Source organism: Cavia porcellus, unplaced genomic scaffold (genome assembly GCF_034190915.1).
Source record: "Cavia porcellus strain 051 isolate PalLab524CR breed Dunkin Hartley unplaced genomic scaffold, mCavPor4.1 scaffold_3, whole genome shotgun sequence".
In the NCBI taxonomy this organism is placed as follows: domain Eukaryota; kingdom Metazoa; phylum Chordata; class Mammalia; order Rodentia; family Caviidae; genus Cavia; species Cavia porcellus.
This window is the reverse complement of record NW_026947486.1, coordinates 24,640,873-24,666,303: the sequence shown is the minus strand read 5'-3', so window position 1 is coordinate 24,666,303 and position 25,431 is coordinate 24,640,873. Positions and strand designations below refer to the sequence as shown.

At 43.3% G+C, this 25,431-nt stretch overlaps 1 protein-coding gene across 2 annotated transcripts in view; it reads left to right on the top strand.

Annotated features, from left to right (window-relative positions):
- The first annotated feature begins 2,620 nt into the window (after positions 1-2,620).
- The window catches only part of Iqsec2 (IQ motif and Sec7 domain ArfGEF 2), an 87,054-nt gene continuing 64,243 nt past the window's right edge, over positions 2,621-25,431 (top strand). For both annotated transcript variants that reach the window (XM_063245909.1, XM_063245911.1), the window contains exon 1: positions 2,621-3,564. In XM_063245909.1, the coding sequence (XP_063101979.1) occupies positions 2,858-3,564 (707 nt within the window). In that variant the 5' untranslated portion in view covers positions 2,621-2,857. The remainder of the gene's footprint in view (positions 3,565-25,431) is intronic.

Sequence of the window (25,431 nt, the reverse complement as noted above, 5' to 3'; positions counted from 1 at the left end):
GTATTGCCATAGGAATTCAATATGTTCATATATGTAAACTGCCTGGTATATAGTAGGCATCATTGCAGTATTTGCTGCTATTATTGTAGTTGTTGTTATATTCTAGCTCTGTGCAAAGTGGTTTTTAAAAACCCAGCTATGTTGAGAAATAATTTGTATATACTTTAAAGCACACAATTCACTAGTTTCTAGTTTATGAGCAAGCTTGTGCAACTATCACCATGATCTAATTTTAGAACATTTTTTCCCCTTACAAATGAGCTCCATACCCATTAACAGTCACTCCCTACCCTCTGCTATGCCCTGGGCCCTGACAACCACTACTCTAATTTCTGTATCTATAGATTTGTCTATTATGGAATTTCATATAATATGTGGCCTTTTATGATTAATTTATTTAATTTTTATAGTGTTTTAAAGCTTTATCCATGTATCAGCATGTGTTAGTACCTTACCCCTTTTAATGGCTGAATAGTATTCCATTACGTGATTATACTATTTTGGTTATTTAGTCATAGGTTGTACATTTCTTTCTTTCCGTTTTCTAGCTATTACTGTTACTCCTAATGCCACTATGAGCACTCACATATCAATTTTTATGTAGATATATGTTTTTATTTCCTTTGGATAGATAACTAGGAGTGGAACTGCTGGGTCATATGGTAACTCTGTGCTTAACATTCTGAAGAACTGCCAAACTGTTTTTGCAAAGTGATAACGCCATTTTACATTCCCACCTGCAATAAATAAGGGTTCCAATTTCTCTACATGCTAACACTTCTTATCATTTGCTCTTTTGGTTTTGGCTATCATAGTAGTACCTCATTGAGTGTATGTAAGAAACTGTTTTTTTCCCATTAACTTTATTTCTGTTTTCTGTTCAAAAGCCTATAAAAGGAGACCTTCAGACCACACTGATTGCTCCTATCCTGTGTGTCCTGAATGGTGGGAACAGCAGCCCAGCATTTGGTGACCAGTTGAGCATGCTAAATTACAAGAGATAACTGTTAGACCGGCACAGAGTACTTGCACGCCTTTAGAACAGTCTGCAACCTCAGGTGGAATGGTGGAAAACTCAGGAGCTAGAATAGTACACTGGCATCTTTTTATGTGCTAATGGACCATCTCTATGTGTTTTTTTTTTTTTTTTGAGAAATGTCCATTGAGATCCTTTTGCCCATTAAAAAATGAGCTGTGTTTTTGTTAATGACTGTGAGTTGTTATTTACATTTCCTGGATACAAGTCTCTTATCAGATATGATTTGGGAAATTTTTCTCTCATTCTATGAGTTGTCTTTTCTGTGCAAGTTGTTTTTGGATGTGTTTTTTTTTTTTTTTTTCTTTCCTCAAGATGCCCCTGTGAGGTAATTGTTATTGATAGGGAAATGGAAGATCAGATGGAATTTAACTACAGTTTTGGCTGGCTGTAAAATTCATGCTTTCCCTTCTCTCCCAACCTGCTCACAAAGATAAGTTGAGAAATGTTTCTGATTTAAGGAGTCCATTCTGTAAGAAGACATTAAAATGAGAACATAAAGTAATGTGTCATAAAGCCGAGTTCCAGTTGTCCTGCAAATATCAGGAATGACAGGGTGGAGGAAGTGCAGTAGGAAGTCAAGGAAGGTCGAGGAGAGGAAAAGGTGTGCATAAAAGCAAGCACATTTCATTAAGGAAATCAGGACTGGCGTTAGTAACGGGGCATTTTAGTCAAATCTTGAAAGATGGGTACAATTTCATTGGATGGAAATGGTGAGAAAGAAGAGGGCATTTCCAAAGGAGAGCAAGAAATGAGAGTTGAAAGAATGGAGTACAGGTCTCAAGTCTGGTTGTGATGGGGAGTCCCAAAGCTTGTTGACTCCCCATTTTGGGACTGCCTTGGTTGGAGGACTCATGGACTGGCTAAGAAGGGGACGCCTGGGCTTGGTGAGATGGGAATATGGGCACTGGCTTGAATGATGGAGAGATTAGGGACCCGCTGGAGTGGTGGACGCCTGAGATGTCGTGTGTCCTGTATGTGGGGTGTGGGGGTAAAGCGCCAGAGCCTGTCTGGGAATGGGATGAGCTTCAGATTGAAGGGGGACAGGTTGCTGGGATGGGGGCAAGGTCCAGGGACTGGCTAGAATGGGAGCCCAGAGATTTCCTATGAGGGGGGCTGGAGGGAGGTCGCCTGAAATATAGAAGGTCCAAGGATTGACTGGATGGATGACACTGGTTGCAGCTGGGAGACATAAGGCATAGGGAGACGTAAGGCATAGGGAGTACATGGGTTGCCAGGACCTGGGAATGTCTGGGATAGGTGGGACTGGGATGGTTCCGATGAGGCCTGATGGACTGGTGGGATGTGGAGCTTGTGAGGAGGGCTTATGATAGGTTGCGTTAGGTGATGACCCTGTAACGGGTGGAATGAAGAGGTCTCAAGGAGCTTGTAACAGGACTACCCCTGCCTGGCGTCCCTACTTCGGGGTTCATCCAGCTGCCAGCGCTGGTGGCCGGCTCAGGTGGGGCGCGCGGGGGCGGGCCAGGAGAACAGGGTGGGGGCAGGGGCGAGGGGCGGGCCGGCGGCCTGGGCGGTCCCGCGCGGCCGCGCTGCGCAGTGACTCCGCAGCGGGCGGAGCGCCGTGGGCCGCGTCCTTCGGAGCGGTGGCGGTGGCGGCAGCGGTAGCTTCAGCTCCTGCTTCCCGTGCCGCCGGCCCCAGCGCTGTCTCCCGGGCCCCCCCGGGCCCCCGGGCCCTCGAGCCCGGTGCGCGCCCTCGCGTCCCGCCGGCCCCCTCCCCCGGCTGGGCCCGGGGGAGGGTGGCGCCGTGAGCGAGCTGGGACTGGGCTCTCCTGCCCCTTTCCCTGTCCCTGGGCCGCCAGGATGGAGGCGGGGTCAGGGCCCCCGGGTGGCCCGGGATCCGAGAGCCCCAACAGGGCGGTGGAGTACCTGCTGGAGCTGAACAACATCATCGAGAGCCAGCAGCAGCTGCTAGAGACCCAGCGGCGGCGCATCGAAGAGCTGGAGGGCCAGCTGGACCAGCTCACCCAGGAAAACCGCGACCTGAGGGAGGAGAGCCAGCTACACCGCGGGGAGCTGCACCGGGACCCCCACGGCGCGCGGGATAGCCCCGGCCGCGAGAGCCAGTACCAGAACCTGCGCGAGACCCAGTTTCATCACCGCGAGCTGCGGGAGAGCCAGTTCCACCAGTCGGCCCGGGACGTGGGTTACCCGAACCGGGACGGCGCCTACCAGAATCGGGAGGCTGTGTATCGGGACAAGGACAGGGACGCCTCCTATCCACTCCAAGACACTACCGGTTACACAGCCCGTGAGCGCGACGTGGCCCAGTGCCACCTGCACCACGAGAACCCAGCCCTGAGTCGCGAGCGTAGCGGGCGGGAGGCCGGGCCAGCGCACCCGGGACGTGAGAAGGAAGCCGGCTATTCCGCGGCGGTGGGCGTGGGGCCGTGGCCACCGCGGGAGCGGGGCCAGTTGAGCCGTGGCGCATCCAGGAGCTCCAGCCCAGGCGCTGGCGGAGGCCACAGCACCAGTACCAGCACCAGCCCGGCTACAACCCTCCAGAGAAAGTAAGAAACGTGCTTGTACACCTCCCTACCTCCCCCCCTCCAGATCCCTCTCCAACTTGTCCTGCTGATAAAGTAAGAAACCAGTGCTTGATTCCATATCCTTCTCCCCTGTTCCTACCAGGGAAGGCTGGTCCCCTGCAACCAGCTGACACCCGTTCTGAAGCCACTGCACACTGGGTTAGCCACATAAATGCAGGCATCCCTGTTTTCTCGGTACTGCGGGCTGGTGAGCTACTGAGGCGGTCATCCCCCCCCCCCACACACACACACAGACACACACTTCTTCCACCCTAGCTGTATCCTTGCCAGACGATGGGTTTTCATTTATTTATTTATTTAGTTTGTGCTGCTTAGGATTTTTGCTGTCAGGATTGTATCAGCTACAAGTCCGGAGGGAGACTCCTCTAAAATCCCCTGTATTTCTGCTTGATCTTGTCTCCTTAGTCAGCCTGTGCTCCATCCTCTCTAGAGAGGCAGGTGGGAACTAGAATGGCTGCTGGAGACTGAGCTATTTTTTGAGGGGAACTGCAGCAATCCTGGCCAGGGATGGGGGGGGGGGCGGGAGATGGAGGCCAGGCCCTTGGCTAGTTGCTCAAAGTCCACCCTCCTTTCACCCTTTAAGAAAAATCACACTCATTTAAAGAACCCTGCCTGGAAAGGAAGTCTACAGATCTCCTCTTTGGTTGGATTGGTTCCAGTTTAGTACTGGCATCTGTGTGTCTGTCAACTTGGGGCACTTTGGCAGTATCCCTTGGATTGGTGGGACATAAGCTGGGTCTGCTCTTTCCATGTAGATCCCTTGTGTGTTGGTTGGGATAAATGTATCAGCTTGATACAGCCACCGGTGTGCAGGCTCATAGGAATGCCTTAAAGGTTCCCTTACTGTTTTTTCCTGTATTGGGAAGAACACTGAACCGAAGTTAGGAGACTTGGGTTACCATTTCAGCTTGGCTGCATATTGACTTTCTGACCTTGACTGAGTAAAGGCAAGGTCTGTCCTGGGTGGTCCTTAAGGACCCCCTCTGGCTTAGATTTAACAGTTCTATTACTTACCTAGTCATACTGTGAAGCAAGTCTGAAGTCTTATAGAGAATGGACAGGCTTCCCCCTTCTCTCAGTGCTCAGCTGGTCTTACCATGTGCCACAACCAGTGGAGTGTCTCTTGGAGGCTGGGCTGGGGGTGGGGAAGCCTTCTGCCTCAGGAAATCTGCCGGGAGATAGTTCTCTGCAACTCCCCCGTGGTGAGGCAGCAGGCTGGGGTGCTGGGTTGAGATGGCTAGGCCCCAGGAGCACCAGCTGCAGCTCAAGGGCTCAGCTGGGCTCTACTGCAGTGCACCTTTCTCTGAGTCTTAGTGTGGACTGCCCCAGTGTAGACTGGGGTTCCAAGTATGGGCTTGCCTGCCCACATAGAGCGGCTAAGATTGCAGTCTCTCAGGACTGACCATGTGTACCTTGGGGCATCACGGGATGCAGGGAGATCAGGGTCTATTCAAAATAAGCCATGATCAGGTAGAGGCAGAGGAAGATTAGATAGGGCATTGTGGTCCTCCATCCTGACTGCTGAAAGACTTTTCTAGAGGGGCAGGCCTCTAATGGAAGGGGTAGGCTTATTACATATGGCTCCAGGGAGAAGAACCTGGAAGTTTGGGGACATTTGAGATAAAATCAGAAAGAACTTTACAACCAGGCCCTCAATGATGCAGAAGATTATTTCAAGGGATGGGGGTGGTAGCAGCAATGGTAGGCTGTGGTAAGCTGATAGGCTGGTTGGATGTGTCCAGCAGAGGACAGTTAGAGATAGCATTGTGTCAGGCGTAAAATTCTAATTGCCACCACTGAAATGACTTGGGTGGGTCTTCCTCAATTCCAGGATTCTATTGATCTCAGGTTGTGCATCCTACAGACATGGATCTGAATGTTTTAGATGGCTAGAAGCCCGTTTGCTCTTCTGCTAACCTTATAGGCCTATCTCTTGGTCCTTCCTTCATTTTGTGTACCTTCTAGATTGCTTGTTGGACTTCCTTATTTCACATTTCCTATGATATTAATAAATGGGTTTAGGTAATACTTTGAATTTCTTACCACATACTATTTGTATGTCTATGATTATCTCTTTTGATCTCACAACAAGCCCTGTGCCATGAACACCCATTATTAGTGATGGGGGAAACTGAGGCTCCAAGATAAAGGAACTTCTTTTCCACTTTCTTGCTGGCTAGGCTTCAGGGGAATTTGGTATTGCAGTAGCCATTTGCTGCCATTGCTGCTCCTGCAAGCGACTCCTTTGCTAGGCCTATTCTGGATTTGTAAGGAGTGGGAGAGAAGGCTGCCAAAGCCGAGTAGGCAGGGTGGGAGTTCAGCAGCACAGGCTGCAGCATTGGGGGAGGACAGGCAGAACTGCTACAGGCTGGGCTTTTGGTCCCTGAGCTCCCTCTGGTGGATGAAGAGGAGAAAGTGGGGCCTGGGTCCAACTGAAATTGGTTGGGGCCCACTCTTGCCTAAAGACTTTCTTTAGCCCTTCTAACAACCCTACCCTGTGGATCTGTCACCACGATTCACACATGTTACAGTAGAGGAAACTAAAAGATTTGAGAAGTGAAGCCTCTCAAAGGTCATGGTACTAATAAGACAGACTCAATACTGTGAACTTCCCCTCCCTTGCTTTGGCTATCTGCTGTCATACTGGGCTCTGTCCCTATCATCTACCAAGGACTCCCACATCCTCCCACACTATCCCTTTTGGGCCAGTCCCAGGATGCCAGTATCCCTTCTGTTGTGCCCTAAGTGTGGCCTTCCTAGTGTGGCATAAAGCAAGATGAGTCTCCACCTCCCTCTGGTCCTCTGTATGTGAGGATTTTGTCTCAGCAGTTGTTGGTTTTAACCAAGGTTCAGAGGTGTCTTTTTTTTTTAAACCCAGAATGGTCACCCCTCCCTATGATTAGAGAAGCGCTCCACTTTTGTTGTTGATCTTGGCTTGACCCCCTGTAGTTCCAGTGCCTGTAATGATTTATGAGTGCTAGGTAGCACTGTTGTGTGTGTGTCCCACACTGAAGAGAGCTGCATTCCCAACACTTTTTGCATGGTCCCAGTTCTATCTCTGCTGTAGGTGTTGGTGGGCTGAAGCTGCTATGGTGGTAGCTCTCCATCCTCTGCCCCCACCCACCCTACCAAGCTGGCTTACATTTTGGGACAGCAACTAGAGATACTGCACTGGTGTTTTTGACAGCTAGAGCACTGTGTGATCTGCCGCATGGCTGCTTGGCTGTCTCCCTACCATGGGCAGGTGGTGGGTGTCAGCATGCTCCCTGCAGGGGCTCAAGCCCCTGAGAGGGAGAAAGAGAGAAGGGAGGGCCAAGGGAGAGGCTCTGGGAAAGTCTATTTTCTTTGGAATCTCGGGTCCTTTTCCCATGAGGTCTCTTCTTTGTCCCAAGAGGAAAAAACCTTTATCTCTTTTTCCCACACTGTTGTGAGCATTATGCTTGTGTAGAAGAAATGATAATGTTGAGTTTAATAAGAACTAGAGGAGTCCTGCTTCTCTGTTACATTTGGGGCAAGAATGGACTCTGTCATCCACAAATGTTTCTTGGCTGTATACTCAGCACAGCATGGGCTACCAGGCTGAGCAAACACCATGCTCTTGGTGCTTGCAAAGCCCCCTCCACAGACAGATAGAATTGCCTGTCCAGTCATATTATAAAGATGGTACTCAGGAAAAAACTAGTAGCAAAGGTGCTGAGGGGGAGAAGACAGAGGGATCAGGGCAGGCCAAGCCACTGGTTAAGCCACTGGGCAGTAGGAGAGGAAGCTTTAAGAAGAATGGATGGTCCTCTGATATCTGATAGATGTTGTTGAGAGGACCACAGCAGCCCAGCTTTGCCACCTGCTACCTTCCTTCTTCTATCTCATCCTACCTACCATAGCCTCTGAATTTGCTGGGAGCATAGTAAAGGCTTGGAAAATGATGAAGAGGCCACGTGGGTATTGGATGAGTGTCAGCCGTCTGTGTACCGGGCACCACCCTATGTGACTCTATGTAATAATGGATTTTTCTAAGCGGTTTCCATGTAGTAGTTCACTCTGTCTTCACATGAAGCTTTTAATGTAGAGATTCTTAATAGCTCTGTTTTATAGATGAGGAAACCGAGGCCCAAAAAGGTTGGATAACATATGTAAGGTAACTTAAAGAATAAGTGGCAGAACTGTGAAGGAGCTAAAAGGAGCACAGGCAGTCAGGCTCCAGGGCCTGCAGTATTCTTATACACTGTGCAGTAGCTCCTCTTTCTCCCCCTTTCCTTCTCCTTCTTTATGGTGTTGGAGATTGAACCTCAGGCCTTGACACTAGCTGTATCCCCAGACCTTTTTTATTTTTTTATGGTGAGGGAGGGTCTTCCTGAGTAAATTGCTCAGGCTGAGCTCAAACTTGCAGCCCTCTTGCCTCAGACTCCCAGAGTTCTGGTGTTACAGATCTGTGCCACCATACCTGCTGTAGTACTGCTTCTTATATCACTTGTTCAGAATTCATGTTCAGGTAAACTCATTTTTCAGATGAGGAAATGAGGATCAGTGACCTGCATGAGTTTACACAGCTGAGTGGAACCCAGAACTGTGTGGCTCCCAAGCATTCTACCTCCCACACGTGGGGTTTAAAGATATGGAAGCCACCCCAGGTATAGCTCTGGTCCCCCCACCTCCCCAAAGAGCTCCCAGGACTACCACTTGAGGCAAGCATATTCCCTATCATGATCACCTCTCAATTCTTAGCCATAGTGTCCTAACAGACCCTCTCGCCTCTTCTCTTGAGCCTCTGAGATGCAACCAGATATACTGTGTGGTATGGCTGCTGTATTTTTATTTTCTCTTTGGCCTGCAAAGTTCTTCCCCTGCTATACATAGTCCTTTTAGGACCTGCCCCCAAATTTCTTGTCTTTTCTAGTCTCTTTTTCCACAGACCATGCACTAGCCATGTTGACCTGCTTGCCCTGGGCTTCTAATATTCTATTCTAATAGCCTCTGGAACTTGTGCTGTTCCCTTCTCTCAGGCCGCTCTGTCCAATTCCCAGGCTGAACTCAGCCATCACCTCTACCATGTTTATTTGCTACTCCTTCTAGATGCTCAGTTCTTGATCCTCTGACCCTTATAATAAGCACTTTGCGCTTCTTATACCTTCCTGGATGTTTACATTGTGCGTCTCCTCTACTATACTGTGAGTCCCAGAAGGGACTTTTTTTTTTAATTTTTATTTTGAAAGTATACAACAGAACAAGTCAGAATAAAGCCAACTAAGATCGTACAGTGAAATTGGTACAGAACTTCACAGCAGGTTACCAGGATAACAGTAATAGGTATCACAGTATATTTTGTTATCTTTATAATAGTTGTTCTTTCAATCCTGTATATCAAAATGAGATGAAATATAGAACACTATAGAACTTATCAAAACAGAATATTGAATAGAGCAGTACCATTAATCAGAAAAGAGCAAAACAGTAATAAAAATATTTGCCTTCAAAGAAATGGTAGAAGGAAGTCCCCCTTATTTGCTATGGTCAACCTCCCAGGAGATGCTCAGATTTCTGGTTCCTGTTTGCTAATGGGCAGGTGGGGGGAGAAGGAGGAGGATAGGGGAAGTGGGATATTTGACTCTAGGCCATGTAGCAGCAGGTTCACTATTGCTAAGCAGGGAGGCAGAATGGTCATTTGTTTCCACAGCATCCCCAGAAGGGACTTTTACTGAGTGTATATTAAGTGTTAATCCCTGTGCTAGTGAAGGAGCAGTTAGCTTGAAAACATATAGCACAGCACATAGTAGCTGCTCAGTCTGTAGGTAAGTGGCTCATTAAGTCCTGGTGAAGTAATAGCTGGGGTACCTCATATTTTCTTTGTTCCAGAACTCGTGTTGAAAGAAATGATCTCAGAATTGCCCTGGATTTCCAGTGCCTTTTTCCTTCTGTTCCCGGGAGTCATTTGGCCTTCATTCTCTTGCTTCTTTCACCTACTAGTCTCCCAATTTATAGAATGAGAGAGAAGTAGAGCTGGATGATGCCTTATAAACATACAGGCCAATCTGCTCATTGTCATTTCTCCCTATCATGCCATGGCTGTGCCATGCTGTGGTCTTGACCTCTGGCACAAAAGGTTCTGTTCTCAATGGAGCAAGGAGGCCTCTATAGAACAGGACCCATGTATAGCCTACCCAACCTAGTGGGAAGCTCTTTAATTACCTGTCAAGTGCCTCCCACCCAAAACCCAAGGCCTTGTTCAAGCTAGGTAAGTGTTCTCCCACTTGAGTAGCACTCTCAGCTCCCCATACCTCTCCATTTTTTTCTGTAATGATCCAGTCTTTATTGAACTTATACCCTGGGCACAATGTTTTTGGGTGGGAATAACAGTTGGCTCTTCTGGCTTATTCCTTACTGTATTCCCTGGCAGAATAATAAACAGTGGTCATGGAGAAGAATGATGACTAAATGACTTAGTTTCTCTTGGGGCAGGATGATTGCTAGTTTAACTTCCTCATGGTATATGGTCTCCCTTCAAGCATTACATGAGGAAACCTATTCCCAAGTGCTCAGTAAGTGAAGCTCCCTAGGACCTTAGTGTTCAAAATGTGGTGCCCTAGAAAGAGAACTTTGACTTTAGGTATCACTTTACTTTCAGAGCCTGTTTTTTTTTTTTTTTCAGGAATAAATGGGGATAAAAAATTTTTTTTTGTTTATTTTTGAGACAAGATCTCACTATGTAATTCAGCCTGGCCTTGAACTCACTTTATAGCCCAGACTGGCCTCAAACTCTGAACAATCCTCCTGCCTCAACCTCCCAAGTGCTGGGATTACAGGTGTGCACCACTATATGCCCGGCTAAAAACTTGTTTTCTGATATGTAAGATTCCTGTTTTCATCACCCTTCCCCTCATAAAAATGTATCAGAAACTTTCCTGGCTTCTCTTCATACTTACTAAGATTCTGATTAGGATAGAAAGCTGAAGGCTGAGGATGGAAAATATTAGATGGACTGCCCTGCCACCTAGAGGCGGAGCATAGCAAAGAAAACAACAACATGGAGACAGCTGCATCACATCGTTTCTTTCCAAAACAAAAATGACAAACCAGAGCTACACCGCTGATCAGGACTATTTCTGTAACATTTTAGATAAATTCATCACTAGTATCACCTGAGAGGTGCAGGTTAATACAAGTGCATTTCTTTGGAGCTGTATGATTTTTTAAATTATACTATTTTTTTGACATGCAGTAATTGTAATGGAGCTATGTGATTTTCATTCTTTTTTATAAAAAAGTAGTATGACTCCATATTCAGACTTTGTGGTTTCATACTACATCCCAGGATATACTATACTTCACTTGCCTGAATCAAACTAATGTTTTTCTCTTTAAAACCATTTTAGAACTGTTATTAGGTATGGTAGGTGTGACCTAGTGATAGAGCTCTTGCCTAGCACAGTGAGACCCTGTATTCCACCCCTAGCACTACACACACACACACACACACACACACACACACACACACACAAAATACTGTCATTTTATCTATGATGTGAAAAGTGCCTAATTTTACCCCTACCTAAAATTTCCTTTTTAAAGTGGGAGACAGCTCATACAACTGCACATCTGATATGCTGCCCACTCCATAAACAACTCATCATGGTTGTCAGCATTCAATAAGATGGCATAGCTGAAGTGCTCGCATACATACTGAGTGCCTAGTATAGGTCACATCTTGTGCCCCATAGACAAAAGAATTTTGTGATTTATATTATACAGTTCCTGGCTCTAGGGAAGTCATTTGTGGAGAAGGTGTTAGTGGAAACAGACAAGGTAGTGTGTTATGTGTTATCCAGAGGGGAGCACAGGGGGCCAAGGTAGCCTAAAAGAGGGACAGCTCCCCACAGAGTGGGGCAGGCTTCCTGCAGGAGGTGATTACTGAGCTAAGGCACAGAGGTTGAGTAAGAGTTAGTTAGACAAAGGAAAAGGACAGTGTGTGAGTTGTTGGAAATTGGGGGCAAGGGGGAAGTTAAAGTAGAGGGGACAGCATGAACACAACACATGTATATTTGGAGGCAAGGGGCACTTTTATCAGTTCACTAAAATCTAGAGCACCACCTGGAAGGCAGAGAGGGTTGGAGAGGAGTCTGGAAAGTTGGATCATGAGGACACTTGAACGGTGGCATCAGGAGCTTTATACTGTCAGGAATTGGGAGCCCACATAGGGTTTTAAGCTATGGGGAGGGGAGAGGAGCAGACTATAAAAATAGACTAGAGGACAGGTAAAGAGTCATGCTTTGGAGTAGTCCCCCTAGGCGAAAGGTTGGAAGGTAGATTGGAGGCCATCCAGAGAGGAGGGTTCTTGGGCAGTGGCAGTAAGATCACCTACCTGTGTGGGAAGAAAATGAGAATACACTGACAAATGATGTGATGAAAGGGAGTGCTAGGAAAGCTCAGAGGGACACCTGCTATTCATGAACAACAGGGCTCTAACCAACACAAAAGTCATGAAATTTGGAGCTGGAAGGACCCTGAAGAATTATCCAGCTCAAGGGCTTCATTTTATAGGTGAGAATACTCAGATCCAGAGAGAAACAGTCCTTGTATGAGATCAGAGAAACTGTGGACAGATGAGAGGGCTCTGATGAGAAGAGTAATTCTATTATTAATGACAGTGCTCAAAGCATCTTTCCTTAAATGTCCTATTTCCTGCTTTGGAATCTTAGGAAGATGGTGAGGATCATTATCTTTGTGTTCTGCTCATGAGAAAATCAGGGCTTAGTGAAGGTGGTGACTTGCTTGGGGGGATTAAGAGAAGACATCACTTAATGGGGCTCTTGCTTGTGTGGGAAATAGGCCCCTTTCTCTGTTCTGGCTTCTCAAAAATCAGAGCTGCTAGAATCATGGCAAGGGAGTGAGCCTAAGGTTCTCCATCTCTGCCCAGCTCAGGCCCAGCCCTCTTTCTGCTGGTTTCTTTTTTAGGTAGCTACATGTAATGTAACTGAGGCAGCACAGAGGCAGTTTCTGCCCTGACAGCTAGGCCTGTTAACTTACCTCCCTTTTTCTGTTTTCATAAAAAGAAGGGGAGTAACATCTCCTGTTACTGTGTTCTCACTGCTTTTGGTGGTGACCAAGATGACTTTGTTTTGGGGCACCATAGTATGCTGCACAAAGAATGAGATTTCAAGATGGACAAACTAGAGTTTGAATCTAGACTCTTGACCCAACCAGTTGAATGACCTCAGTGAAGTCATTTAATAATTTCCAAACTTTAATTTCCTCTTCTTTAAAATGGAATAAAAATATCCTCCTCTCAAGATTAACCAAGACAATTTGAATGACGTTCGCTGATACCTGTGGATAATAAATGGTCATAGACCTTCTCTTTCATGAACTCTTCTGTGAACAGTGACTTGAAAAATCCAGTATTAAGGAGCTGTGGGTGTAGCTCAGTGATAGAATACCTGCCTAACATGCTTGGCCCTGGGTTCCATCGCCAATACTGGAAAAAAAATCTAGTGCTACACAAAGTGCAAAGTTTACTTTTCTTGAAAACTAGTATCTCCTCCTTCCTAATTCAAGGCTGTCATGGCTCATTGTATCTTCCTTTTTGCCTCAGCTACCAGTTGAAGCACAACTCTGGCATTTTTGTTGATATCTGTTTTTGAGTTCTTATTTTTCACTTTAATTTCTCTTCTGTCCTTATGTATGTTTTCAGAATAAGCAGCCTCTGATTCTTTGTGACTCAAGCAGGTATAAATAACTATTTGGTGTAAATAGTTGAATGAATGGAAGGCTGGAGGAACTGGATTGGCAACAGTAAGATTTGAAGAGGACCAGAGGGTGATACAGGTTGGGTCAGTTGAGAAGGTATCTATGTGGGTGGTTGTAGAGAGCCGAGGGGTTAGTTAGCCCTTTACACACCTCTTGCTCCTGCTCTAAAAAGAAGCAGAGATTGGAGAATAATACCTCATATCAATTACTCAGATCATCTTCCTCTCCATTTTGTACATACAGTGTGGGAAACAGAGGTCCAAAGAAAGAGAAGGGACATGTTTTTAGAAATTAAATTAAAGGGGCTAGAGATTTAGCTCAGCGGCATAAGCGCCTGCCTTGCAAGCAGGCAGTCATGAGTTCAATCCCTGGTACTGATAAAAAGGAAAAAGGCCAATATATATATATATAGAAATTAAACTAAAGCAGCTGGGGATGGTGGTATATGTCTGTAATCCCAGGTACTCAGGAGACTGAAGCAGAAAGGTCATTTGAGCCTGGAGGTTTGAGACTAGTGTGGGCAATATAGCAAGAGCCTATTGCAAATAACAATAAAACGTAAGATGTAAATCAAAGCCATATATATACAAAATTTTTTAAAAGTATATTTTTATTTGACACACAGTAATTATATATATTTATGAGATGCAGTATGATATGTCATTGCATGTATACAGTGTATAACAATTGGATGAAGGTAATTAGCATATCTCATTTCAGACATATATAATTTTTGGGGAGGGTGCTGGGAATCAAACACAGGACTGCATTTTCCAGGAAGGTGCTGTACTGCTGAGTTATATCCCCAATCCCCAGATATAGATAATTTGTGTTGGGAACTTTTAAAATCTTCTCTACTAGCTATTTTGAAATACAATTAAATGTCAGCTATAGTTACTCTACTGTGTTGTAGAACATTAGAAGTTACTCTTCCTACCTACCAGCGTTCTTGTAGCCATTAACCATATCCTCTCCATCAGCTTTTCCCCTATACCCTTCCTAGTCTGTGCAACCACTAGTCTACTTTTACTTCTATCAGATCAACATTTGGTGACAACATGTAACATATGCATATAAGGACTTGTGTAGTAAAGAACCAAGCTAACAAACTAAAATAATAAAAAAATACCACCAGAGAGATGGAGAGGGGAAAGGGCATGAGAAGATGGGAAAAGAATTAAGTATTAACTTCCCATGAGAAATGTAGTCATTGTGTACTATGAACATGTACTAATAAAACATTTTTAAAGAAAAGAAAAAATAAAAATGAATGTCTCCTTGTTTCCCACTTCCTATCCCCCAAAGGTGACCACTTTTATCATATAGTTTCTCTGGTGGTAACTTCACATCTCTAAATAATTTTCTTCAATAGTTATTTCTTTACTTATCAATTTGAAACATTTCTTGTCTTCTTTTTCCTATGAAAAATTAGAATTTAGCTTGTTTACAATACTTGGCTGTTTCCTCTGTGCTACATTTTGATAGTTATGTTATCATTTGGTTTCCTCTATTGAGTAGCTTTATTAGATACTAAACTGTGATTTCTTATGGCTCTAATTTTCCTTAATATCTCTTGTGCACTCATTTTATGAGTCATAGTTTTTAGCGCCCCATCTTTCTTTTTGTCTCTCCTTTCCTTCTTCCACCACCTGAAAACTCTCTGTGTTCTGTACTTGTGTATCCAGCATGATGGATTACGTTTACATTCTGTTCTGTAAAAATAATCGGGTCTTCCATGCTTTGTCTAGAGAGACAGTTTATAAGGTCAACTGCCAATATACCGTGTTTATGTGATTATGCGTGTCACTATTATTCTTTGCAAAGGCGAACAGTGTACTGTAATCACTCCTCATTTCCCACAGTTTCACTCTCACAATGTCTGTACTACATGAATAATATTCCTAGTATCAAGGTCAAGTAAATTTTCCTTTTGTACACGCTATCAATTATTCACAATCATGTTACCTTTTACTGTGTTTCATGTTTAGATCTGAACACTCCCCCCCGCTATTTTCTTACTATTGTGTGGAGTTTCTTGAAACCATAAGATAACCTTTGCATATCTTCTGGGAACATCATTTTACTTGAATGTTTTTATTAATACCTGTTAATTTTATAAAATACTGGGTTTCAATGTGATATTTCATACATACATCTAACTTTTTTTTATTGTATTCACTCTGCATTCTGCTCCTTTATACCCCTTCCTCTTCCCCTTCCTCATTTCTAATAATAGATTTTTAATGTAAAATTTTATTGGTACATTTTAGGGTACATTTTAGATATATATAATGATGACATTCATCATAAGGAATTTATACCTGTACATGATATATATTTCTTCTTCTTTTCCCATTTCCCTTCCCTCCCTTCAACCCCTCTTCCTCTCCTTATTTACAAAAGCTTCGTTTTCATTTTTTCCTTCTATTATTTTTTTTCTTGTTTGTTAATTCCTATAGCAAGGAGTATCCTGACATTTTGCCTAGGAGTGAATGTCAGGTAGCCTATGTTCAGGGATTGGATGCAAAGAAGGAAGGATTTCATGTACATACCTTTGCTTTATCCCCATCTTCAGTCCCCTGATCATCTGTTGTCAAGTTTGGAGTGTCTGTGGGCCTCTGACAGCCAAATTGACTCCTTCCTTAACTGTAACCTCCTAACATGGTGTTCTTGGCTCTCCCTCTACCCAGAACACTCTTGTGTTTCTTTTTCTTGTATTTATTACTTCCAGAAATTTCTCACCCACTGATATCACCTCTTCTATGCTCTTCCTTGGTATGAGTTCAGATTTTATTTTGTTCTTTCACTTTCATTTTAGTGAGGTCCTGGGATGGAAAGGGGGTGAACATGTTCTGGAGATATAAACTTAGACTATAGCTGCTTTAAAAATGATTTTCTTTCTCAATCCACATTGAAGCTGAAAACTATTAAGACCGTCCCCCAGATAGTTCAGCCTGGATGACCTCATTTTGATGACATGTTGCTGCTGGCCCCAGCCTGTCATGGGCATTCCTCTAGTAGCCCCAGAGTGTTCCTCTCCTCAGCCTCTGCCACTGAGACTATGTGGTCATGGAAGCCTCAGTGGAGGAATGACACCTGTCTGCCCCCCAGCCTCCCTCTAGAGCCGTGGGACAACCCCCCTCCTTTTTGGTTGCCTACTTTGTCACCTGAGGGGCTTTTGATCTGCTGTGAGCCAGGCTTTTCTAGGATTGGTTGGGCGTTCGGAGAACAGCCCAGTCTCCCTGTTCAGGCAGTGGAAGCAGGTGCGCTAGAGATGGGCCTCAGGCACACAGGAGGGAGCTTGGAGGCTGAACTGAGGCTTCTGCAACAGCAGACTGCTATAGCTGCTCCCCATTCTGCCCACTCGCTTTCTCATCATGGCTGAATCTCCATCTCTCTACCTCCGACATAGGGAGGAAAAGAAGAGACTAGAAAGCCATTTCCATATTCATTCTCTTTCTCTCTCCCTCCCTCCCTCCCTCCCTCTCCCCCCTCCATCATAATGCACAGCTGATGTGGGGTTCAATACTTGTATCTACCCTCATTTTCAGTCTTGGGTGCTGCCTCTTTTCCACCCTTGAGTGATTGTTTCTTCTACAAATTTAAGTCTGGTGAGCCCAAGGTTATGAGTTCAATCCCCGGTGTAAAAAAAAAAGAAAGAAATTTGACCTGAATGTCCTTGGTATGGAGGCGCATTAGGCTGCACCTTGTGGAAATGGGACAGATGAGAAAATGAGGCTAAGTTTTATGGCTGATGTGAGAGATGAAGCATCATTTGCCTCTGGTATGACAGAAGGAAACAGCAGCTATAATGGTTTAAAGCTTTGGTTTTGGAGTTAGACAAACCCAGATTTGAATCTCAGTTCCACTGCCTTTTAGCTATGTAACTCTGGATAACACACTGCTCCTCTGAACCTCAGTTTCTGTATCCAGACAATGAGAAAAACAATTACCTTGCATGGCTATTATGAAGGTAACACAAGTCCTGGACCATTGTAGGTGCGTAATAAATATTAACTTTATTATTATTTGGATCATTGCTTATTTTTTTGATTATATACTATGTAGTGTTTGTTTAGAATTGAAAGGAGCATGAGACTAGGAAAGGCAATCTCTAAGGAAGCATTTGACCTTGTCACGCCTTGAGTTGTGTCCCACAATGGTTCCCTAGCAGTTACAGTGTGAAATTCACGCTGTTCACCCTGTTGCTTGGCTCCTCAAGGGTTTCTTGGTTAGTTTCATTTTTCTCCTTAAAATATAAATGTGAAGTGATCTCTGCTTCCTTGTTTCCTGAAAGAGACATTTAAAAAGTGATAGACAAATACTTCATTTGAAGTATGAAGCATTCTTTGTCATCATCATTATCATGTCGTCTTGGAACTTGTTCAATGGGGTATGGTAAATAAGGGCTCTAGGAAGCATAACAGCCATTAGAATGATAACCACCATGGCCTTTATTTTGTACCCTGGCTAACATCTTTGCCTTAATGTTGTTTAGGTCCATTGTTGAAAGCAGTCAAACTTTCTTATTTGTCCTGTGGTTCGTTCACCGAACAGTAGTTGTTCTACAAATTTTCATTAGAAATGGGGGTGGTGGTACATGCCTGTAATCTCAGCACATGGGAGGCTGAGGCTGGAGGATTGTTATAAGTTCAAAGCCAGCCTAGGCTACATAGTGAGATCAAAGCTAACCTGTGCAAGATTCTGATCAAAAAAGCAAAGCAAAACAAAACCATAAGATTTCCTTATATGTTACCATTACCTCAGTTCACCTGTCTCCTGTACCTGCTTCTGCTTCTTATTTCTAGATCGGATTCTTGGCCCTTAGAATAGTCTTCTTCTATCCTGAATCAATTTTCAAAAGACTTTTCTTTTCCTTTTACACTGTCCTGCTTGAACTTGAACTTGAATGTCACTTAAACTTAGGAAACATATTTACCTCTCCCTAGTCCTTTTTTTTTTACTTCCTGGATGTTATAAGTAAGGCCTTCATTCCACTTGTGGTCTAGGGAAGCTCTTGAACATTTCTTTGGGTAAGGCCACAGTCTTACTCACCTTTCTAGTCCTTCTGTTACCTTCCTAACCTTCCACTCAAGTTGGACTGAACTATCTAGAGGTTCTTAAGTATTTTAGGCTTCTCCCCCTCCTCCTCCTGCCCTCCTTCTCCTTCTCTTTGTCCTTCTTCTTTCCTTTTGAGATAGGATCTCACTATGTAGTTCAGGCTGGCCTGGAGCTCACTATGTAGTTGAGGCAGGCTGTCAATCACAGTGATCCTCCTGGCTTAGCCTCGTGAGTGCTAGAATTATAGGTATGCATTACCATGCCCAGCTTCAGGCTTCTTTTTAAAAATTTATTTTGAGACAGAGTTTCACAAAGTCACTAAATTGCCTAGGCTGGACTCAAACTTGTGATCATCCTGTCTCAGCCCTCCAGAGTGCTGGGTTGAAGTTATGTACCATCTGGCTGCATTTTAAGCTTTATGCTTCCTTGCCTTTATTTTACCTGTTCCTATGGCCAAATGCATTTCCTCCATTGTCTGTGTGGCAGGTAGCCACTTGACTTTTGAAGAGTACCTTCAGTGTACTTTGCATTGTTCTAAGCACTTGGAAACCATAAGCAAAACAAACAATACTTTTGCCCTGTGGAGCTGACGTTTTAGTGTGCGTATGTCAGGTCAGGAACAGAAAAGAAACAAGATATTATGTTAAGTAGTGGTAAGTGCTATAGCAAAAATAAAACTAGGCAGGAAGTTGGGGCATGCAGAAGGCCCATTCAACTACAGCTAATAGCTAATATTTACATGACCATTATTAAGCAACATTTTAAAGTATTTTCCAATGTTATCATGTATTCTTTATAACCATAATGTTAACTTCCATTATATTCATAAGGAAACTGAAACTTACAGATGAAAGTCATATAGTAAGAAGAAGGGACAGGGCTAGGATTTAAATCCAGGCCCATCTGATCCAAAGCTTGTGGTCATAACTACTGTGTCACTCTACAATCCTCACCACAATTCTACGACATCTGAATTATCATACCTATTTTGGAAGTTGAGCTCAAAGCGGACAGTGACTCACAGTTACATGAAGAATAGACTTGAACACAGATCTGTCCAACAGTCAAGATTAGACTCTTCTATAAACCTGAGGCCTAGGGATCTCTGGACTTACCTGGCTCCATATTGCCAGAGCCCAGACATTGTACCAGTTGAAGGCTTTGGCCCTCCCCACTTTGCATCCCACCTGTAGTTCATATGAAACCTTGAGATATGTATATATACCTCAACTCATAATTCACACCCGTCTATCTATCTTTCCCTTTTGGCCACGCTGTGGGCCTAGAAAATGGACCTAGATTAAAAGATCACACAGTTCCTAACAGTAAGCTCAAGAAATTTGGGCAGGGAATTCTGGGGTCCTACAGGTCCCTGGGGTACCTTTCTAGAGCATACACTGTAGAAAGCATAGTGCCAAAGACCTTGATTGGCATGGCTCCATGATCCCACAGATAATTTTCTTTGTGGGAAGGGGACCTTAAGAGGGGCCTGGTATAGGGGCCTCTGCTTCTCAGTATAGCCCATGTTATTGTGATTTGTAGTCAACTGATTTCCAAGATCCTAATCTTTTGGCTTCCTGAGTGAGGTCCTAATTTACAAGGAAGGAGATGGAGGGCATCCTGTCAGTGTAGGCCTTCAAGATCTTTGGCCATTGAAGAAAGGAGCCTTTGCAGCAAGCCCTGCCAGACATGCACATAGTTCTTGGGCCATCTTTGCAATATTTTGTTCATAGCATTCTCAGGATACTTATCTTTATCTTAGTAGCTTTCAAATGTACATTAACTACATTCTTCCATTAGAAAAATTTAGGGAATCCTGGGAAAACAAGGAGAAAAATATTCGTAATTAAAACACACACAGGGGCCACTACTTTGAATATTTGGTGTATTCCTCTCATTTTCTATATTTTCTTATGTGTTTGAAATGATTTTGCAGGGTTGTCTTTTTTTTTCTTTTTGCTTTTTTCATTTACACATTTTTTCCATGTAGTTTCATATTCCTCATTACCATTGCATTTAGTGGCAACTGATATGCCATGATATACTTAGCCATTCTTTGCAGGTAGGACATAGAAGTGAAGGTAGGGCATAGAATATTGCAAAGTATTTTTACTCATTTAAATCATGCTGCAGTGGGCTTTCTTGCACACACAGCTGTAAAGGAACTTAGAATTTTTAGGGAATTAAACTTACATAGGAGCAGTTGTAACTAGTTCATTTCCCTTTCTAGATGGTCTCTCTAGCTGGGTTGTGTGTGTGTGTGTGTGTGTGTGTGTGTGTGTGTGTGTGTGTGTGTGTTGCTAGCAATTAGGGCCTCATATATGCAGACAAACACTGTAACCACTATCCTGTAACACTAAGAGACCCCTAGACCTCTGATCCATTTGTATAGCCATTCCTACTCATTTATTCCATCACCACATGTTAACTCTATACCCATGTGAACCAGACACTGAGAGCTGGAGTTATAGGCAGGAATGAGACACAGCCCCCATACTGCCAGGAACTCCCAATCTGCTGAGAGAATTAGACATGGAAATGGACAATTTCAGAACAGTTTGATCAGGGCCGAGGTGGAGGCAGGAAAAGGATTCCGTGGGAGAACAAAGGAAGGTCTCCTAACCCAGCCTAGGGACATGAACATAAGTTTCTTGGAGGAGGTGGTACCTAAATGAATCTGGAAGATGACTAGGAGTTGGCTAGAATAAAAAAGGGAGCTTCCACTTAAACATAATGAGTTGAATAAACATTAATCTTAGTTGCTTTCCTAAATCCCACTGAGATAGGAGTAAAGGAATAAAAAACTTAGAAACACACAAGGTCTTGGATGTTAACCAAAAGTAAACTATTTCATTTAATGAAGCCCTGCAGTGCTTAGAATTCAGTGGTACTGTGCGTCTCAGAAGGCAGGACATGGTATGGACCTAATAACAGAGGAACATTAACAGTCTGTTCTTCACTATCCCTATCCGGTCTGGACTCCTAAACCTCCATCCACATTTCTTCAGTTAGAAGTGAAGAGCCTTTTGACTTGAGGACCCTGGATGCAGTGGAGGATGATTGAAACAGGGCTGCAAGCAAATGGATCCATAACCTAAAATGGTTCCATTTTCCATGGCTCACCTCCTTCCATTTCCCTACTTGCAGGACACCAAGGTCAAGTGCACACAAGAAATCAAAGGATTTTTCTCTGGGGAAACTGGAAGACCCCAAGAGAAAGGCTTCCAAAAGGTGACATTCAGGAGTCTCCTAACAAAAGAATAGGCTTTCAGCTCAGCATATTGCTAATGAAACCCACATCCAATTTCTACCTGCACATACAACTTCTGTGTGGCTTTGTAGTAACATGGGAACTGATCACAAAGGATCATCAGCCAAAGACACTTAAGTTAGGCATATTTTATGTAAACTAAACCATAATATAATTGATTTTTTAAAAAGGTCTAAGCTGGGTGTGGTGGTGCACACTTGTAATCCCAGATACTTGTGAAGCTGAGATGAAAAGATTCAAGTTCAAGACTAGCCTTGGCAATTTAGTGAGGCCCTCTCTCCAAAATGAAAAGAGAACTTATAAGAGCCAGGGATATACTTCAGTGGTAGACAACTTGCCTAGCATGAGCAAGGCCTTGGATTCAGTCCTCAGCACTATAAAATCAAACAGAAGACCCCACAGAAAAATCAAGACTAACAACAAAAACCAAATTCTAGTTAGCTAGAAATTATCAAATAGTCCAAAACAGTATGTGGAAAACTATCAACTTGGAAAAAGCAAACAAACACACAAAAGAGCTTAGAAAAGAAAAACTGAAGTAAGTAGAAGAAACCTGGAAAATTAAAAATAGAACAAAATAAAAAAATGTAGCAGAATTAGAAAATAAAAGATGAGGAGATATCCTAGGAAGCAGAGTAACAAGAGAAGGACAAGAGAAGAGAAAATTGGAGGGTCAGTTGAAGAATTCCACCAAGCAACAGTAGAAGTTCTAGAAATAGGAAATAGAGGAAACAGCAGGAAGAAAATTCTCAAAGATACAAGAATAGTATACTAAAGAACCGAAGGAAACAAAAACTCCTGCTGATTATCTAGCAAGATAAATAATACCAAGGCTCGTGCAAAGATACGCCACTGTGACATTTCAAAATACTACCAGGGATTAAAGAGAAGACCCTAAAGCTTCTGCAGGGAAAAATGTACAAAGGATAAAGAAAAAAGAATGGGGTTTGGACTTCTCAACAGGAACAGTGGAAGTTAGGAAACGATGGAAACATTTTCTCAGTATTTGGAGGAAAAAGAATTCAGTTTACAAGTCTGTACTCAGTTGAATTATCAACAATAGGATATGGGAAGGACATTTTCCAGACACGGATGTCTTTGAATTCAAGTCATTTCAGATAAAGGATACTTAGCCAAGACAGTATTAGTATTAATGCAGTCATTATAGTGTTCACCACCACCATTGATTTAGGCCAAACTTTCGGACAGTAATGAGAGGAGGGCCTGTGTATACCTGTGTAACAACTAGAATGAATGGAAGTGGTCACCACACAGTAATACATGTAAAATAGATGTTAAATATCTATGAAGGTGGTAACAAGAGAGATATCTTCTTACAGGATAGTAGGAATTAAGGAGATAGTATAGAAAACCGACTGATTATAGTGGTACTCAACTATAATCCCAGCACTTGGGAGACTGATGGCAGGAGAATTGCCCTGAGTTCAGACAGCCTGGACTACGTAGTTCAAGGCCAGCCTGGACTACATATTGAGACCCTATCCCCCCACCTAAAAAAAAACCCCAAAATAAAATCAAGAAATAGAAGGATATATGTGTTCTTTAGAAACAAAGACTAATACTGAAAGTCAGTGAAAAGAGAGATAAGGGATTGCCTTTGAGAATGAGAGTTGGGGATGAGGAGGAATGCAGCAAGGAATTTGTGTTTTTTGTTATCACTTTGGTAACTAATAAAATTGGTGTTGTCGATAGACATGTATTACTTTTGTACCGAATTTAAAAATGATTCACAAGGCAAGCCAAAAGTAGATTAGTGATATAGGTACATACTTTAGAAATATGAAAGTCAATTTAGAAAAAATAACTTGAAAAAGAGACTGTTATTTTAAGTGTTAAGAGATTTTTACAATTTGAGTTTTAAAAATATTCATGTATTTGGTAAAGTAAAAAATCACTTTAAAAACATAAAGAGGGGCAAGCACATTACAGGTAGCAAATGCTAGATGTACTCAAAAGGTAGGTGAGAGGGTGGCATGAGATTTAGAGCTTTAGAGAGGCAGGACTTGATCAGTGGAAAGTTCCACGGGGGGAAATTACTAACTGTTCAAAGCAGGAGAACCATGTCAACTGATGGCATTTTAGAATGGTCCTGTAGCAATCGGTGTGAGAAGTTTGTCCATTGAAAGTACTTGTAGTTTGAAAAAATAACTTTGGGGAGGGAAAGTACTTGACTGCCCCAGGACTGGTTCTCAGCTTTTAGAGAGATCTGTAGGGTTCATGGGCCAGGGAACCTGAATCTTTTTCTTCAGGACACTCCTGGGAGGAGCCCAGGTCACTATTGACCTTCAAGTCTCAAGTCTAATTTCTTAAAAAAAATCTGCTTCCAACTTCTTTTCTGTAGTATAGGATTTTTAAAGTTGCGTTTGTTTGTATGTATGTATGTATGCATGCATGCATGCAGTGCTGATGATGAAACCCAAAGCCTCGTGCATGTTAGGCTAGTGCTCTACCACTGAGCTAAACCCTTGGCCTTGGATACATGATCTTTTAGAAATGTTACTCAAGCCAAAGGTTTAGCTCAGCAATGTTAAGTGCCTGCTTGGCAAATACAAGGTCGTGAGTTCAATCCCTGGTACAAAAAAAAAAAAAGAAGAAGAAATGTTACTCAAATACTGGCTAGAAGATGAGTCAAAAAACTCTGCATATCTCATTTCTGATGTATTCTGTATTGTTCAGTTAATTTAGCTTTCAGAGAACAACTTTACATATCTAATTCCAGGTTCTTGGGGACACACCATATTGTTCCCTCAGTTACTGCTTATACATGGCTTGGAGGATCAAAACAGGAGGCAGACAATCCAGTTCTGAGGCAAGGGCCAAAAACTCCAGTTGTGGCAACTTGAAGGTCCCCACCCTTCCCTTTCCTTGCTTCCCTGCCCTTCCCTCCTTTCTTTTTCTATGTCTTCCTTTCTTTTCCCATACTTTCCCCTGTCCCCTTCCTTTCTTTTTGTGTTACTGGGGATTGAATCCAAGGCTTCACATTGAGCTACATCTCCAGCTCTTTTATTTTTTTTTTTTATTTTGAGAAATGGTCTTCTTGACAAGTTGCCCAGGCTGGGCTTGAACTTGCAAATTCCTGTCCAGTCACCAGAATGCTGGGATTACAGATGTGGGCCTCTACCTCTTTGCAATCGTTCTGCTATGTTGTTCCTATAAGTCCCCCAAAAGGTTCAGGAAGTTTTGATATGCTTCCATTTATTCTCCCACCTTCCAGATTGCCTCTTATATCTGGGAGCTGCAATATCAAAATCTTTAAATAACATGCCCAAGTTTTTGGTTCACAAAATATAATCACTGCTTTTCTGAGCATCACTACTGATGATGGGAATTGGTAAAACCAAATCTTTTGAGAGCCTTGGGGTTCTAAGTGGCCTTTTGTTATGGGAGGACTGGAGGAAGAACAGGAGAAACTGATCTCCACATTGACATGGGCGGCTGGCAAGGAGGAGTCTGGTTCCTATGACTTTTCTTCTACATGTGTACAGATGAATCCAGTTGATTAAAAGAAAAACTTCAAGGTTCTAAAAAACACTAAATATTTTAGGGCCTGAAGATTGCTTGGAATTTAACTAAAATGGCCTTATCATTTTACAGATGAAGAAGCAACATCCAGAGAGAGGCAACTTGTCCAAGTTCACATTGCCAGTTAGTGTATTGAGCCTTAATAGAACCCAGCTTCTTTCTACCAGTATGTGTGGCATCCCAGAAGAAAACTAGCAAAGCTTCATGAAGTAGTG